Source organism: Cynoglossus semilaevis, chromosome 19 (genome assembly GCF_000523025.1).
Source record: "Cynoglossus semilaevis isolate Cse_v1.0 chromosome 19, Cse_v1.0, whole genome shotgun sequence".
NCBI classification, from domain to species: domain Eukaryota; kingdom Metazoa; phylum Chordata; class Actinopteri; order Pleuronectiformes; family Cynoglossidae; genus Cynoglossus; species Cynoglossus semilaevis.
Window position 1 is genome coordinate 6,643,259 of NC_024325.1, and position 17,452 is coordinate 6,660,710.

The following is a 17,452-nucleotide window of genomic DNA, read 5'->3' on the forward strand; positions in this document are numbered from 1 at the left end:
TATGTTTTGAAGTATTAATCATTTATTTAATGCATTAACAAGACAGAAGCACTTTAACTTGCCCAGCTCCAGGAGCTACTTTAACTGTTAAACTATTTTAAGTCACTACAGAGATCTTAACAGCTCTCACACTGTGTGTTTGGTTCACCCTCACTGGTTTCCAAGCTGCTCACAATCTCATATTTTTTTTCTCTTTTCCCTTGTCCTGGGGTTTTACACACACTTCCCGGGTCTTGGCTTTTTGCATGGCATATGCATGACTGGGTGAGTTGATGCGACACACATTGCTCTCACACAGTCTTGGTATGAAGTTTTTTTTGTGTGTGTGTGCTCTGCTTACTGCCTCATCCACGCTGAACACCCTCTCTCTGTGTCTTTACATTTTCTTTATTGTCGTGTGTCTGTCTGTGTGTTTGTTGTGTTATCGTCTGTCGTATTTTGTCTTCACCTCTTCTGGGCTCCCCGACCTCTTATCCCTCCCTCCCCTTCCTTTCCCTGTGTCCACCCTTTGATTAAGACATTTTAGGTGGCATCCTCAAACCTACAGTGGCTTCCTCACCCAATCAGGGCATGACCCTAAATGGCCAACAGCCCAATAAACTTGTGTCTAATGACCTGGATTCTTCGCTGGCCAATCTTGTCGGCAGTAAGTTCTCATCTCGTCATCACGACCCTAAACAGAAACTGTAAACAGATCTTTTAAATTGATTGAAGTTAAAGTGTAAAATATGCTGTCAGTTCTCTACAGTTTGTCTATTGTTACCATGGCTATACATTTATTGCTTTTCTTCTCTCTAGATCTGGGAATTAACAATGGCACAGCAAAGAAGTGAGTGCTCATGATTAACATGTACCTGCATTTGCCTCACGCTGCATATCAAATCTGATTTCACGATTCACTCCACCTCTGTAGTGATCTTCACTGGAGTCAGCCTGGAGAGAAGAAGTTGACCGGGGGAACCAACTGGCAACCCAAGACAGCACCTTCCACCACATGGAATCCAGCAACTATGGTAAAGCTATGGTGTTTACATCACCAGACAGTACACATACAAAACACATTACATTTGCGATTAATTGCCTTCAAATTTACAATACTTTCATATACAATTGACCATAAACCCTAAACCCTTTTTTTTGCGAAGGATATTCTGTATTTATTACATATCCTTTTTGTTTTGCCCTGTCAAACGATTATAATTATTAATCTGGTTAATCATGAATTATCTTGCGATTCATTCATGAATATAAATTACAGCAGGTGGATGTGTGTTTTATTGTTTTTATTTGTGACTATTCAAAATGATAGAATCCATATCAAGGAGAACTGTCAAGAAAAATATGCAAAAGTATAACTTTACATAGGAAAATGGGCATGATGACATGATTATTGTTTGTTCAGCCCAGTCATATGGCACTCGTTATTTTTATGAACAATATAACAAATAAAATCCCAAGTACAATAGTTAAATCTGATGACCAAAATATGTGTAATTTTAGACTCAAATTAAAATAATTGGTTCACTTTTTACTGAAATATTTTGCAGAAAAAAGTCAAGAGTAAAGTATACGACACCGTATCCATCCAAATACTGTCTTTGCTGCTATTGGTTTGTTTTTTTTTTTTTGTTCTCCTAAGACTCAGCCCTTTAATGGTTCCAGAAGCTACAACTTTTTCTGTGAAGACTTTGCCACATTAACTATGTATTAATAGGTCTTAGTCCATTACTGTTGTTTTTGACACAGATAATCAACATAAATCTAACCAATGCAATGTACTATTTACTCCAGGTTTAGTCTGCTGTCTGTGTGCCAACTAAAAATCCTGCCACTTTTCATTGCTGACAAATAGAGAATGTTGTTCTGTGTCAGAGATCTGCAGATAAGCCTTCAGTTTGTCCCAAGATGTTTGTTTATACCTTGATTCCTCAGCTTCCACGTGGCCTTTACTATCTGAAGACGGCCCCATTGACTCGCCTGTTGTATTCTGTTGAATAGGTTATTGAATTTACTGTTTTGGTGTGTCTGCAGATTTGGCTCAAAGCCACGACTGCAGATTGATTACAGGATGTGAAATGTTTGCACATTCTCTCTCTCTCTCTCTCTCTCACACACACACACACACACACGCACGCACACACACACACACTTTGTAACTACACTTCATGAGTTGTTTACCAATCAGACCAATACCATTTCCTATGTAGCTGGTTTTGTAGTTGTAGTTTTGTTAGGTATTCTGTATTACCAGACAACTGCAAATGTTCTAAAGAACCATATGTTTGGAGTTGTGCAGCACCTAAAATTTTTTAAACAGATTCTTAAACGGATACATGAATCAAAGCCAAAAAAAGCCAATTCCCTGCAAAATCACTGGATTGGTTTAATCTGTGTGAGTATTTAAACCAATAGGTAAATGTTCGGAAAGTATTGTCCACTCCATTATTATGATAGGGATTGAATTATGCAGTGAAAATATGTCAGAAAAGTGTCTTAATATCAGATTAAAGAAGACCTCCACTTTTTTCATATTTAAAGCAGTTGAGAAAATTAATGAAAACTCATAAAGCAGATGTACAAATGTCCATCAGTTGTGTCCTTCCACAGCCTGATGCAAAAAGCAGTCTAATTGCATCTTAAGTGAATGTCTGTTTTTGTTTTGCTCCTGTCCTGTCTCCTCACTCATTGTGACCCATACACTGTGGGCATGGAAGAATTCTGAAGGAGCGTTCTCCTGCTCCGTGCAGTGAAACAAGAAGAGGCTGTGATGAAAGTGACAGTTTTGGCAACGGTGTCATGTCTGGCTCACTTGTGCGTCCCTCGCCAACTACTGAATTGTTAATGAAACGTATCTGTCCCAAGAGGGGCCGGGCATTAGACAGATCTGGGTTTGTTATCACTGCAGGGCCTGTGCACATTCAACGGCTGCTCCCAGAAAGAATCTGCACTTTTCCTCTTTCATCTCCTTCCACAAGGAGCTTTACACCTGACAGGAATCACCGTCCAACTCAGAACAGAACCACAGAACATACCCTAGGTTTCTTTTTACCTCTGTCTCTGAGATGTGGATTTAAAAATCCACTTTATGGGTTAAAAATCAATACAGAACAGATTAGAATTATTCTCTGGTCAGTAAATTTCCTTTTGAGTGATACCAGTTTAATAAATAACCAGGTAAAATAGCCATTATTGTAAAGTTCAAATGTATTCTATTTTACTTAATTTAAATACTGTGTTTATGCAGTGTTTTTTTAATCCTACTAAAAAAATACTTTTTTAATTTTTAAAATTAAAACCCTTTCGTTAATGTCTGGATTGTCTAAGTACTACTTAAGTGGCAGGTTGACTAACTGGATGTGTAACAATCTGCCATAGTCTAGAAATGTATGTCAAATCAAGCTGTTGGATGTTAAACATAAAGTTGAAAATAATGTAGCTTTTACATGTCTGGACCAAACTCTGATATCATCTGACGGCTCCCAAGGATTCTGACACCGAGCTTTTGGTTACAGCTGAGGTTGAAGTGTAATGTGATTTTGGTTTAGATCTGTCGTTAATACTTTTTTCTTTTTTTCTTAAAATCTTTGTCCAAATGTCATGAAATGAACTAATTACACTGTGGATAAAGTAAGGATCTGAAAGTGTCGACTGTGAGCCGGACATCTTTGTGTGTCCTGATTCTGAGAGTCAAATCTGTTTTCTTTGTCACCTCAGGCTCCATCTGTCATGGCCTTTTCTGCAACCACACCCACAGGCATGATGGCATATGCAATGGTAAGTCAGCTGGGGCTGAACCCGCAGCACACACAGCCACACTTATGTGATGGTCTCTATGTTCTAGTACATTTGTAACAAAATCCATTACTTTGCATTGATACAGTATGACAACAGACCCTGTAACACAACCTGACACCTTCTCCTGCACAGTCACCTCTAACCCTCATAGAAATCCTGCACAATTTAGTGTTTTGTTAAAAGCGTCAAGTTGCAGTCGGACCATGCACACTTCTGGTATGTGATTTCAGAATATGTCGCCACGACATTAAATTTAAAAAAAAGAACTTTTTTTTGGCGAAATAGATCAGTTATATATTTATATTCATATACAAATAGCAGTTGTTTTTTTATTGTAAACAATGGTCCAACATGGGTAGCCTGCTGTACCTTGGAGTTTTTTTTTAATTGTTTATCTTTTGTGGCATTTTATTTGTACCAAAGCAATGGTAATTTACAACTTTTTTTTTCCCAATTGATTACAGCCCCCCCATGTGGGCTCCATGATGATGACGCAGCCCACTATGATGTACACCCAGCCTGTGATGAGGCCACCAAACCCCTTCGGTCCCAACCCTGGTGCACAGGTATTTAAAGATGGTTTATTTTTAGACTAAAATGGCAGAACAGACAGACTCGCTCCTTTTTTTTTTTTTTTTTAACTACATTCAAAAGAAATTAATTTTGAAAAAAAATGTATGTGTAGGTTCACATCTAGTCATGAAGTTAGTCTACCGTACATGTAATTTAACGCAAAAAAAACTTTTTTGGACAGTATTATTATATAATGGAGAATATTTTGTTAAACTGGTATTAATTTATAACTTTAATCGTTTCTTCTCCTAATTTGTGTAATACAGACAAGAATTTCTGATCTGTCCTCTGATTGGGTGCTTTTATTTTGTTAATCTTGATACCTTAGCTAACCCAGAAGGATCTGAGACTTTGTTTCCACTTGAACATTTAAGTGTCTGATTAGGAGAGTTACCAGCTCTTCTTTATTATGTGTCATTTACAGTGGCAGGTAATTCTGCATGTCTGAACAATCCCATTATTTTTATAGAAGGTTTCATTAGTGAAATCCTAACTTTGGTACCTTGTCCATAAAACTTGTAGCAGCTCTAAGGAGAAACAGTTACACAAAAACATCCAGTCTTTCACATGACTCACTGCTTATCACTGTCTGATGGACATTCTCTCTTTACGTCCACTTCCACATTCCTGTGTATTTACTGGCTACTGATAAAACCATCGTGTCCTGATCAAACACATGTAGCCCAGCTTTTCTCCTCTTATCTCTGGCTCTCTGTTTCTCTCACTCCTCTTCCTCCTGCTCTTAGTCCCCTGTTACCTCTAGTCCGTCCAGCCTCAGCCCCCTCAGAGCACCAGGGAAGGATCCCTTTGCACATCTCTTTCTGCAGAATTTTTTATAGAGCGTCTTTAGGTACAGCTCGCCTCCTGTGTGTTTCCTGCTGCATGTTTGACTCTGCCCTCTTGGAGCAGAATTGGCTGTGAAATGGCTTTATTATTTTGGAGCCACTCACACCCCTTTCCATGTGAAATGTCACCACAACTGACTCCACTGCTGGCTGCTTTGCACACTCCCTCCACACGCCTCCTCTCCTGTTCAATAAAGGTTGATTAGTTTGTTCTGCAAGAAGCTGAAGTTCTATTTGCTCAGGGCAAATGCAAAAGTTTCAAACTCTTATTAGTATTTAAGTGGAACAATTTGATATGTCAATTGAAAAGTACTAACTGCGTCTGCTCTAGACAAAGCGAGAACCACTGATTAATTTCCTGGAACAAAAACAAAGACGTGCATTAATAGTGACTCATCTGATGAGGTCACTGACCAAAATAACCCAGTGTTGACTCTGTTCCGATCTGGAATTAAACATCTGTTTGTAGCGACCCATCACATGACGCCAGCTCTTAACTGCAGGTACAAAAGCTTTAGGAACAACAACATATAAATCACAAAAGTAACATTTAGGAACCCCCCACTACCCAAAAAAAAAATGTTAATGTATTTTTTGAGCAGGGTTTAGAGGCTAGATCAACAACTACTGTTGTTATAAAAAGCTAGAATTCCAAAAGAAACCCAGCTCCGTCAGCACAGGCTTATTGCCTCCATGTTTAAGAAAGTGTTAGCATGTACTTTATGTTTAACAAATTCCAGTAATTAGTTAAAAACTAATATTTTCTCCTTTTTCACATTTAAAAATCTCTTATATATAGGGAACAACTGAACTACGGATTTGATATGTTATTGGTTCTAGCTTTGTTAAGCTGATAAAGACTCAGATACTGGTGTGGACGTGGTCCAGAAAGACTAATCAAAGTGTCCCGTCAGTAGAACTTCAGCTCTTATTTTTCTGTAGCTTCTCACACCTCTTTATTTGCCTCGTTCCTCTGATTTGTTTGTGTAAACGGGCAACTGTGAAAGACTCGAGTCCACGGCTGATTGTTTTCTTGTTCAGAGGAACAACGTTAACATTTAATTTTCCTTTCTTTGTCTTTCGCCTCCTCCCTCCCCAACAGATGCAGTTCATGTAAAGTGAGGCGAGACAGCGAAGGGGAGTCTTTCCCATCTGAAGAGGATTGACGATAAAGTTAGCTATCAGAGCAAACCTGCCGTTTGCTTCTAATGAACTTACCTCTCTGAGAACGAAAGGCCCAAATTAAGACTTTGAACGAAATCAAGGTGACTCAGAGCAGCTCTGGCCCATCTCAGTGGACATAATGTGCCCATCCAGTCATGTCTAAGTCATAGGAGGAGGAAGAGTCTCTGTATGTTTGTACAGTCTGCTGCCATTCATGTCACATGGACGGGGACCAGCCCCCACTGTATCCTGGACTAAGAAAGATTTTTGACATCACTGCTTGTGTACATGTAGACGAAAACAAAAAGAAAAAATGTGGGTTGTTAAAACACATACACACTCACACTCACACACACACACGCCACTTGAGTCTTTTCTTTTGTCATCGAGGCTGGGAGTCACCTCTGACCCATGATTACCTTAAAATCATCCTTAAATCAAGACGACGATTAACTCCACTTTATACCACACACTTTGTTTTTCTTTCATTTCTATGTATTGTTTGCAGTAGACATTCCTTGTGTTTTGTTTGTATTTATTTATGATTACCTATAGAGAGGATGACATTATTAAACAAAATGTAAATGTAACTAGTCACGGACTTCCCTCACTGGGAAGCTCTTCAGGTTTATACATAGGTATGACTGATGGTAGAATTGGACTTTGTGTGATTGAGAAGATTTTTAAAGGAAAAAAAAGCAAGAAAAAATGAAGTTAATATAAAAGTTTAAAGAGATGACGCATTTTGCTGCTGGGGCACTAAATATTCTCTGTACTCTGCATGATGCCTTGTACAGTCGTGTGTTACTCCGGGGGTGGCACTGAGGATGTGTATCCACGTAATATTTCATTAACCCGTCAAATCTGAAAATGTGAGAGGTTGTTTTCAAGGAATCGGGCCAAGAAGAAGAAAAAAGAAAAAAAAAACATTTTTCACATCGGCAAAAGCACTACACTATGACTGAAACAATGGAAAATAATCACCATTTTTTGATGCTTTGGGTATGTCATTTGTTCTTCCATTTGCCACAGCTCCAGGCTGCTCCTTCCTGACCTGAGTGTGCAGGATCCCTCATGGGCTTAGATCATGTTTTCATAGGGAGCACGGGGCGTGGAGGGGGGCTTGGTGTTTAGGTAAAATGGGTTGGGGTTGAGATGAGGGCGGGGCCACTGAGGAGAATGGAGCACTGTTGATCGGTGCTTTGTGTAAATAAAACTGATCCTGCCGATCACAGGAAGGGGCAGCTGCAGCTCTGAAAGATGGCCTGAACATGAAAGTGGCCCTCCATCCATTAAGCATATTTGTTGCATCGTCCTGCGGATTATATTCTTTGTTTTGATTTTTTTTTTTTTCAATAAAGTGCAAGCTTCCACACTCTACAGTCTCTGTATCTATTTATCCAAGAAAATACGTTTTTTAACCCTTTGCATGTCAGTGACATGAAGCATAGGTCTGTGCTCAGATAATGAAGTGTTGCAAAAAATATTTCATACTTCCAAAAATGATCTGAAATCGATTCATCTCAGCACAGACCATGTTCCTAAGTTTGTTTGTTTTTTCATTTTAAATGAGTAATCATATATATATATTTGATGGCTGTCTGGCTAATAATCCTGGCTAATAACACTGTATAAACTTTGTATTCAAATCACCAAGGTAAGTCAGATTCGATAGCTTACCATAAAAACATTTCTTTATTTTGTTCTTATAGACAGTAGGTGGCAGAGTTGCCAGGTCAATTCTCCACATTTTCTCCAGTCAATGTGTAACAAAAACTGAATTCCAGTGACATCGCCATGATTACATTTTACATTTCTACTGTAAGTATTCACCACATACACATGCACATCCCAACTCTGTCAGCTTCTCCTCACATTTTTGCCACTTCAGAGATAACTGGCTTTGAAAACTTTATTCTATAAGAGGTCCAATCACAGGCCCTTGTTTCATTTTGTTTATCACTGGTTTTAAGAACATTTGAACTAAGCCTCTGATGCTGAACAATAACACCTGTTCTCACAATACTCCCTCAGATCGACAGAAAAACTTCACACTGTACGTTTTCAGCCGTTCATCGAGGCAAAAAGAGGCGTCTGTGCAGAACTGTGGTGTCGTCGCCAAACACACACACCGGCTGAATAATGGATGGACTGGTGGAGGAGGAGGGGGAGAAGGAGGAGGCCATCATTCTGGGGGAAGCCCACAGGTGCAGCTCAATCTTACTGATTCACTCACACACATATAACTACATGTACACACTGGGACCTTGTATAAAGGTACATCCTGCTTGGCCAGGCCTCTCTGAAAGAAATGAGAAGCTTCTTTGTCGCCCTGCACTTCCGCTCAGTTTGGATTCAGCAGAGAAGGGGTGAGAGGAGAGAGGGTGTGTGTGTCAGTGTGTGTGTGTCGGTGTGAGACACTGACTTAATGATAGAAGTAACTGGCACGGTGAGAAAAGCCTTTCTGTCTGACTGAGATAATCTCTGTGCAGTCCAGATTATTAAGGGTTTGTTTGTTTACTTTTTCTTCAGTGATGGAGTGTGTGATGGTCACAGTGCAGTCATGTTGACACACACACTAAGGCTAAAGCTGTAATTAAGGGATGTGTTTAAGTACATTCTCAGCCATACTAGAACGGAAATGCTAGGTTTCAGATGTGACTGTGAGCTGGTGCCTTGGCCCTGGGACACTGGGATGGACACAGTCTGTACCTGCTCAAACTGGTTACCGCCTTAGACACTAACAGAAATCACTCAATACTCATTTATTTTGTGAGGCAGAGAGAGGTTAATCCCGATGGCATTCAATCACAATCACATCCCTATACGTATATTGTCATTTTAGAGCAGGGCTCTCCGAAGCATCACTTGCAAGCTACCAGTAGCTCGTCTCCCCTTTCCAAGTAGTTTGCCGAAAGGCCAATGAATCAAACAAATATTTGAACATTTTAATTTGATCGGTCGCTCAGCAAGTCTTACATTTTTATCCAATCATAATGGACAGTAATCTCTCACCCTCTTCTAATACAAAATGTTTATTTGCCATTGAGCTGTCACTCACAGGTTGCACTGCTGTCAACCTTGATCAGTCAGTGATGATTTGTGGTGAGCCGGAGTCATGATGGTGACAGGTGTCCGAACCAACAAGAGGATTGAACAGACGCTGTTGTTAGACACGGTGCACGTCAAAACCTACTGAACCAAACAGGGCAGAAAATAACTAGACATGTCCCAACAGGTTAGAATATTGTTTAGACTTTGTTTTAATATAAAATAAAGTTAGAAGTCTATTTATAGCTAATTCTCAAACCAATTAATAATTGTTTTAAATAATAATAATTTTTATATGAATCCAACTAATGGTGATTATGTTTTTTTGGTGATAATTTCATCAATATGAACTAGGATACTAGTTCTTGAAGAACAAAAGTTTGGAGACTCCTGATTTAGAGTAGTTCAAATGTGGGAGAAAAATACCCAGAGAAATCCAACTACACGTCAACAAATCAACTTCATATACTACGCTAAGACCATCAGCTACCACCAGGGGATCCAACTGGTGATATTAAAGTGAGGCAAGAGAAGAAAACCCACTCACAGAGTAGAGAAGAATGAATGAATTATTTGGCAGTCTAAAGATTTCTTCCTTTTTAATCTGCTACATTGTCTTGAAAGCTGCTGGAGGACATTTATGAATTTCCAGTCTTGTTCTTATTCTTGAAGCTTGGATTAATTTAAAACCCAGGCTCCCTTAAAGACATTAAATGCCTTTTAATAGAGACTTAATGTGTGTTACCATCATCCTATGGTAGTCCACAGGTCGGTATTAATAGTTAAACCCATCTGCCCTGTACAGAACCTCAAAAGGCATTTAATCATACAATATATTCAGACCTCATCAGTGGTAGACAGCACATTAAATTAAAGAAATATATATAAAAATAAATTCAAATTAATTTAGTCCAGTTCAGTCCCACTAAGACACTTGGACCAGAAGACGTGGACCAGAGCTGGAGGACACTTGTCCTCAGCCTGGACCTGGTGTGAATTGTTGCACTTGAACAGGGTTTATATTGGTCTGGAAATGTATTAAAAGTTGAAACCCCCGCAGCTTCTGCACCTCAGTTTTTTTAAGGATGTTTTAAAGGGGCAGGGAGTTATTATAGAATACTGCAGTAAAAAGAGTCGTAATGTGTATCATCAATCACCAGCAATGATGGATGACACTTTTACGCCCAATATTTGTCATATCAGTAATTTTAGAAGTCCAGGTAAAAAGTCTTTCATTGTTTTGAAGCAGAGCTTGACTGCCCTCTGGTGGAGTAAAAGTGTAGCAGCCTGGCGAACGGTTCTGTTGGGTTTTCTTTGTTATTATTATTATTTTTGTGTGTGTGTGTGTGTGTGTGTGAACCTGGAGTAGCTTTACTTGTGGGGCCAGTATTCTGAAATATATTGTTGTGAGTTTTTCATCATCATGGAGATCATCTCAGTTTTTAATTTTGGCCCACTGTGAATTTGACTCTGACACCCCTGCGTTAAAGCATCTGTTTCATTTCAAAGTCATTGACAGAGGGGGTCCTGGGATTTAACCTGGGATCAGAAGCTTCTGAGTTCATGCCCAGGTCACATGATAGTAGACCTAGTATTCTTGGAGGTTGGCTCAGTACTACTGAAAGTACTCTGTAGTCATGTAGTGCAAGGTATTACTTAATTATAAGATTATGTTATATTACATTATATAACATCACATTATATTATATTATATTATTATAGGATGCAGCTGCAGAGACTCATCAGTGCTGCTGCTGACTCCCTGCAGCTCCTCCTCCTCCTCCTCCTGCAGGAGCTCAGGATCCTGTTGTGGTTTAGCTGTTTCTCAGGAAGACGCAGAAGCGTGAGGTGAGCCAGTTCTGCTCTGTACCTTTATACTAACAGCATAGTGTAGTAATACTACAGTATGTGTGTTTTACCCGTGAATGTTAGTGTTCCGGTGGACTGTCTGCTCAGTGTGTCTGTGATGTTTGAGAAAACTTTTAATCTCTGCTCCAAATTGGCTGCAACTTTTTACCTTGATCAGCTTTGACTCTGTGGAGTCTGTGTTCCACGCTGCTGCTGCTGCAGGAGTGTCCGTCTGTCATGCTGTGAAATATAGTTTATGGACAATGTGTGGGTACGTTTACGTACCTGTACATTTACTTTTCTCACAGATACTTAGCAGTTTATTAGGAAATCACGTTATCCCTGTTATCCATTTTAATCTGGATTAACTCAGATTCCTGCCTTGAAGACTAACACAGAGCTACTATTGTCCTCCTTCTACACTGTGGTCCTGGAACGTTAATGTTATTTATTCCACTTTGGTAATTTAGTGAGACGCTCTCTCTTCAACGTGACTTTTTCTGTATAAAAGTACAAACTCCTGGCTGTAAACATAGACTCAGTGTATCTGACTGGTCTGCCTGCAGTCCAGATTTAGGGAAACTGTCTGAGCTGAAATTTCATACAGTGACATTTTGACAGGAACTGTTGAGGCATAAAAAATGCAACATATTTTATCTTTTATTATCAAATAATCCAAAAAAGTGACTGTGGTGTACCAAACTTTTTGTATTCACAGGTACAGATTTTAAGTGTTTAATTCACATCTGGAGGTGGGAGTAATTTCCCTACGGTTATTGATGATTTGCTTTCAAAATATACATATTCATTTTAGTCAGGAGCAGTGAAGAAAATCTGTTTGAAGTAGAAAAAAAAAATCCCCCCACCTCCACATTTGTTTTGGTGAAGTCTCAGAGACTTGTTGTTTATTTACAACTGTGATAAATAAAACACAAATCTAAAATTAGGAATTGAATCTGAATTTTGGGAAAAGTTTCACAAAATCTTTGTGTTATTTTGGTTTTCTATAAAACAAGTTTGTTGTAGAAGTAGAAATAAAAAATAGAAAGTTGAAAAAAAAAATACACTTTTTCCCAGAGCCTGACTGTTGATTTAAGATTATGTCAGATATGATGTCAAGGTTTTTATTCTTTCGTTGATGTTCGGGCTTTAACGGGGAAATACAGAAGTATTAACTCTGTTTATAAAAGTTATTATTTGGTATTTAATGAGCAAATATTGAAAACAATCCAAACTTAAACTAAAGTTCTATGTAAACTTATCAATTCCGTGGAGAGAGTGCGATGAAGTTCTGGTGTAGTCACATGTTCACCAAACTCTCTCCTGATTGGACACATCAGTGTTCAGGTCTGTTGAATTTTCCTGTGTTGACTTAGACAACAATCAAACAGTGGGAGCCAACAGCAGCTTAACCCCAGCTCCTTCTAATGTAGACACATTATCATAGCTCCACCTCCCAGGTTCTCCTTGGTCGACCGATTCTTCAGATATACACAGTTCGTCGCTTACACCAAGTGTTTTTATTTATTTATTTTTTACTTTATTTCTCAAAAGTCACATTTTCAGCAGCACTACTTGTGGACATGGATGTTGTCAGAACTTGCAGACATTCCTCATGAGAGGCAGCTGCTGTGGTGAAGTGGTGAGTAAGAAATGAGAGTTACAGGAAGAACAGTCAGCAGTGCTGTACATGTCAAGGCAGAGGACAGAAAAAACAGGTTATTACATGTTATTGGCCTCAGAACCAGCAGAACTTTCTATTATTGTTGTCAACTCCTCAGATATAAGATAAGGATTGTGTGTGTGAGAACATGTGCTTCTGGAGTCAGACACTTCCTTCACTCTCTCTATCAATAACTTTCTATTATCTATACTAAATTGTTATGTATTTGTAATTTGTAATGTGTGTGTATATATATATATATATATAATATAACTGATGTGTAAACAGCAATGTGACGTGCAACATAAAAAACAAAATATAATAAAATAAAATAATAAAGGGACAATAATAAATTATCTTAGCTAATGATTAGCTTTGTAGCTAATTTCTCTTTAGTGTTTTTGGCTCTTTAGAAGTGGCCGGTAAAACAACAGGGTTGATTCTCAATGCAGCATCCAAGTGTATGAGGAACACCTTTGGCATTTCCCTTTTTTTATCAGTGGTCATCACAGCGGAAATCTACATACTTTAGTGATTTGGCACCAGATGTCTCCGCCTTGAACAAACCTCACCATGTTTTACCACAGCTGAAACCATGACAACGCAGTATACTGGATAGTTAATTGGAGACTTTAAAACAGAAGTTTAACATTTGGCTGATTCTTGTTGTTATCAGTAGATGTTTTTAGAAATGACAGTCCTTTTTGCAACCATCTAAGTCAGTGGTGCCCAATTAGTGGACCGCAGTCTACTAGTAGATCGCTGGTAGCTCACGAGTAATTCAAACAGTCTTATTTAAATGTACATTTTTAAAATATAAATTGTATAGCATGTAGCAGTGACCATATTTTCAATGTCAGTAGATAACTTTATCCTGGTCATTTGACGTAGCAGCGTCCATAGAGCCTCACCTTTTTCAAAGAAAAACATTTTATACGATGTCATGGTTTGTGTATTAATGTGTTACTGATTGTTGTTCTTCCTTTCAAGGCCTACATCGTCTGTGTTCAGCCACCTATAACAAAACCAGCAAACCACAAAGAACACGTCTGAGGCCGTAGGAGCATCAGAGGAGTGACCGCAGCGTCCCATCATGCCACTGTTACGCACCTCAGCGTGTTCAAACTGACTTGACCTGTGAGAGTAAAAGAAGAATCCAGGAGAATCATGTGAGGAGGTCACACTTCTGCCATTAGAAACACAGTCAGAGCAGTGGGAAGTCTCACCAGCGGTGGCAGCGTTGACCATGATCGACCTGAGTTTCCTCTCAGAAGAAGAGCAGGAGGCCATCCTGTCTGTGTTGAAAAGAGATGCAGAGCTGAAGAAGAGTGAGCAGCAGCGTGTCCAGTGAGTCCTTTGTGTTTTAACATATTTTTCTTGCACTGGTCTAAAGCCATAAATGCACAGTTAAATCAAGGATTACATTTCTAAATAACTAAAATTAACACCAGCAGCTTCATCTCTATCCAGAAGTGTTACAGACGCTCCTTTCAAATGTTACAGTGACATCATCGTCTTCTATACACATGTTGAAATGCACTAAATTATTAACTCTTTAAGCATTTTCTTCTAGTATTTCTAAAAAAATGTGCCACATGTTTTAAAGCCCAGATTATTAGACGTGGGTTAATGAATATTGTTAGCAGCTTGTCAAAAGGAAACTGGCTATTCTTTAGACAGTTTCCGTTGTTTATATACACATATAAATGTACGTTTACATGTACATACTTTAACCACTAACACAACTGTTTGAAGGAAACTCCAGCAGACTGTGAGTAACAAGGAGCAGCTGAAGTACTTGACCGGAGAATGGTTTTATGAAACCAAGCAGCTTCGCCATCAGGACAGCATCCATGGCTCTGACATCATCAGGGCCTCCATCAAACACACCTATAAACCAATGACCATATGTGAGTTTCATGCATCAGTATTACTGTTTTTAATTTTCAGTTTTTTGGTAAACGCTTGACTCTTTTTGGTGATGATCTTCTGTTGGCCTTTTTTATTCTTTTCTGCAGTTCAAATATCTTTAATGTTATGATCCAAGTCATTGTGATGTTAGGGCTGTGGACATAGGCAAATGGACGGGCTAGAGTTTTCCTGACAGCATTTTAAGTCAGCTGATTCCTGTGCTGGGCAGCTCTCCAGCTGACTCAGCCTGTTGAACTCGTTTCACATACAACAACCGAGCCATTACTATTATAATCATTATATAAACTGCAGCACAGACGTGTAATTGGCTTCACATCACTTTTATAATTCGGAGGCCGATTGTGTGAAACCTACACTGCAGTTATTTTGTCATTTACATTCCAAAGAAGATGCAGTCTTTAAACAAAAACAGTAGCTCAGTTAACTTAATTAGAAATACAAGAATTACTTAGGTGTATTTAAGGAAGAAAAGACACATTTTTAAAATGTTGGTGTGGAGAAATTGACTAAATAAAGAACTGTGGGTTCTACTGATTGCAGTACTGAATGTTGATAATTGTTGATTTTTGCTGTAAAAAGAAATTAGCTTCAAAATGACTGATTTTTGATGGGGAATATATCTGGACTACAGGCTGGTCAAAGGTAGGTGGTAAATGTTTTTTTAGTTCAGGGCAGAGGAGCTCGACTCTAAAGGCAACTATCTTTCGCTAACATTCTAATATTGATTGTGTTTCAGCAGTATTTTGACAGATATGTTGATGCTAATTCTACTGACAGCTAGGTCTCTTTAAATGAGCTTTGGACAGAAAACCTTTTGGCTTTTCTGCGTTGTTGACATTAAGCTAAGTACTGCAGTACATGTACACAGCTTTTATACATTATGTTTAACAAATACAATTAGAGGTTTACACCTTATCTTAGTGTGGCATTTCTCTAGGTTTTTTTTAGGGCTAATTGTTGTTTGCTGTGTCTGAGTCAATAGTTAGATTGTAATGCTCAGGAAGATGAAAGGTGAAAGACTCAAAATAACACTTGAATATTATAGGTTATTAAGTCAATCCTGGTAATAACGGTGGCTGCCAGTGTCTGCCACAGTGTTCTAATTGTTTGTTTCTGTTTTTTTCTCCAGTGGAGCTCTCCAAGATCCTGCCTGAGGACTCCAGTTTTGTCTGCAGTGAAAATAAAGAAGTGTTCGTGCCACCTTTACTCTGTGGACTCCTGCAGGAGGTCAAAGGTGACAGGTCAGTCTGCGTACCACGGAGACGCAAAGCTACAGTTTCTCATGACTTTGGTTTAAACTCAGACAGAGTGCTGACTATAAGCTGGTGTGATACCTATTTAACAATGCTTTAATTTGGGCTTTTTTATTGATTTATTTAATGTGGTTGACAGGTTCTATTTTTGTAAGGTTCTTTTGAGATAATTTGCTCAGAAACAGTCTACATTAAAGGCCTTCTCAGTAAACTTAGTAAAGTTCAAGCTCAACCTTTCCACTCCCTTCTCACAGACTGGGAAAGTACTCCTGGAGTCTCTATTTGTACAACATTAAAAAAAAACAAACAAAAAAAACAACAACAACAGTGTGTCGTGACTTAGTTAAACAAAGTCAAAGACTGAAACGGCTTCCTGGAGCTCACCTTATAACTCTAGACTCTAAAACCTCACACTTCTTTAACAGCATGGCTGAAAAAAGTGCCATCACATGCTGCACCAGTCGACTAGAGATTATTTCTGTGTGACTGAAAATTGTGCTCACTTGAAGATTTAGTAATTGGCTCCATGGTTCTCTGTAATCTCCTTATAGGGTCAGCGCTCACATGTTCCTGTTTTCTACACAGAATCTACTACACTTATGTATCAAAGTTTTGCATTTTCTGTGCCGGATGTTGAGAGTCAACATCAAATCTCAACATCTAGTGACTTTGTCAGGAACAGTGAAAAACGTTATAGGTAAATGAAAAAGGGGGGGATATTTATGAAGCGGCAACTTATGATGGAAGTATATTTAATATTTGCCATTGACAAAACACAAAACACACTAATTCTACAATCTGTTGTTATATAACAACAGGAGCCCACACGTCCCCCCGCCTGACTCACCCAAACAAGTGGTACAGTCACCCACAAAGGTAGGCTGCTTTCTTCTATATAATAATGTATATAATAATACAATGATCATCTGTACTCTGTGAAGCTTTAGTGTGATGTTTATTATACTTATCCAATTTGAAGAACTTTGTGAACGTTTTAACTTTGTTTGTTTTGTGTTTTGCAGAGAAAAAATCCATTCAACACGGATTTTACTGCAGACAATGAAAAACAGGAAAGTCATGGAGAAGAGGATCAAACTCAGGAACCACGTGAAGGTGAGTTTCATCAGTTTCTCACTGTTTCAAACAGTCAGAAAACACTTGAAACTCTGATCGGGTGTGGTCTAACGATATGCTGTGTGTTATGTTTTGAATTGAGCGAACAAGTCATGAAACCCAGATCAATGTAAGTTCCGTTCTGTAAATCCTCTGTATGCATATCCAGGTGAATGGGTGTCTAACGCTTTAGCTGCTTCGACCTGAAGGCATGA

At 38.7% G+C, this 17,452-nt stretch overlaps 2 protein-coding genes across 20 annotated transcripts in view; both read left to right on the top strand.

Annotated features, from left to right (window-relative positions):
- picalma (phosphatidylinositol binding clathrin assembly protein a) overlaps positions 1–7,755 on the top strand; it is a 29,584-nt gene extending 21,829 nt beyond the window's left edge. For 5 of the 15 annotated variants that reach the window (XM_017041766.2, XM_025065469.1, XM_025065474.1 and 2 more), the window contains 7 exons: positions 518–646; positions 799–829; positions 914–1,013; positions 3,715–3,774; positions 4,260–4,361; positions 5,115–5,218; positions 6,316–7,755. In XM_017041766.2, the coding sequence (XP_016897255.1) occupies positions 518–646; positions 799–829; positions 914–1,013; positions 3,715–3,774; positions 4,260–4,361; positions 5,115–5,207 (515 nt within the window). In that variant the 3' untranslated portion in view covers positions 5,208–5,218; positions 6,316–7,755. Of the gene's footprint in view, positions 1–517; positions 647–798; positions 830–913; positions 1,014–3,714; positions 3,775–3,880; positions 4,050–4,259; positions 4,362–5,114; positions 5,219–6,315 lie in introns of those variants that run through there. The other 10 variants (XM_025065468.1, XM_025065472.1, XM_008332595.3 and 7 more) reach the window with 5 other exon arrangements.
- Positions 7,756–11,149: 3,394 nt separating this feature from the next.
- Positions 11,150–17,452, top strand: part of sytl2a (synaptotagmin-like 2a) — a 14,916-nt gene continuing 8,613 nt past the window's right edge. The window contains exons 1-6 of one of the 5 annotated variants that reach the window (XM_008332597.3): positions 11,150–11,276; positions 13,930–14,286; positions 14,695–14,849; positions 16,001–16,112; positions 16,943–17,000; positions 17,147–17,237. In XM_008332597.3, coding sequence (XP_008330819.2) covers positions 14,186–14,286; positions 14,695–14,849; positions 16,001–16,112; positions 16,943–17,000; positions 17,147–17,237 — 517 coding nt within the window. In that variant the 5' untranslated portion in view covers positions 11,150–11,276; positions 13,930–14,185. Of the gene's footprint in view, positions 11,277–11,377; positions 12,919–13,929; positions 14,287–14,694; positions 14,850–16,000; positions 16,113–16,942; positions 17,001–17,146; positions 17,238–17,452 lie in introns of those variants that run through there. The other 4 variants (XM_017042023.2, XM_008332598.3, XM_008332599.3 and 1 more) reach the window with 4 other exon arrangements.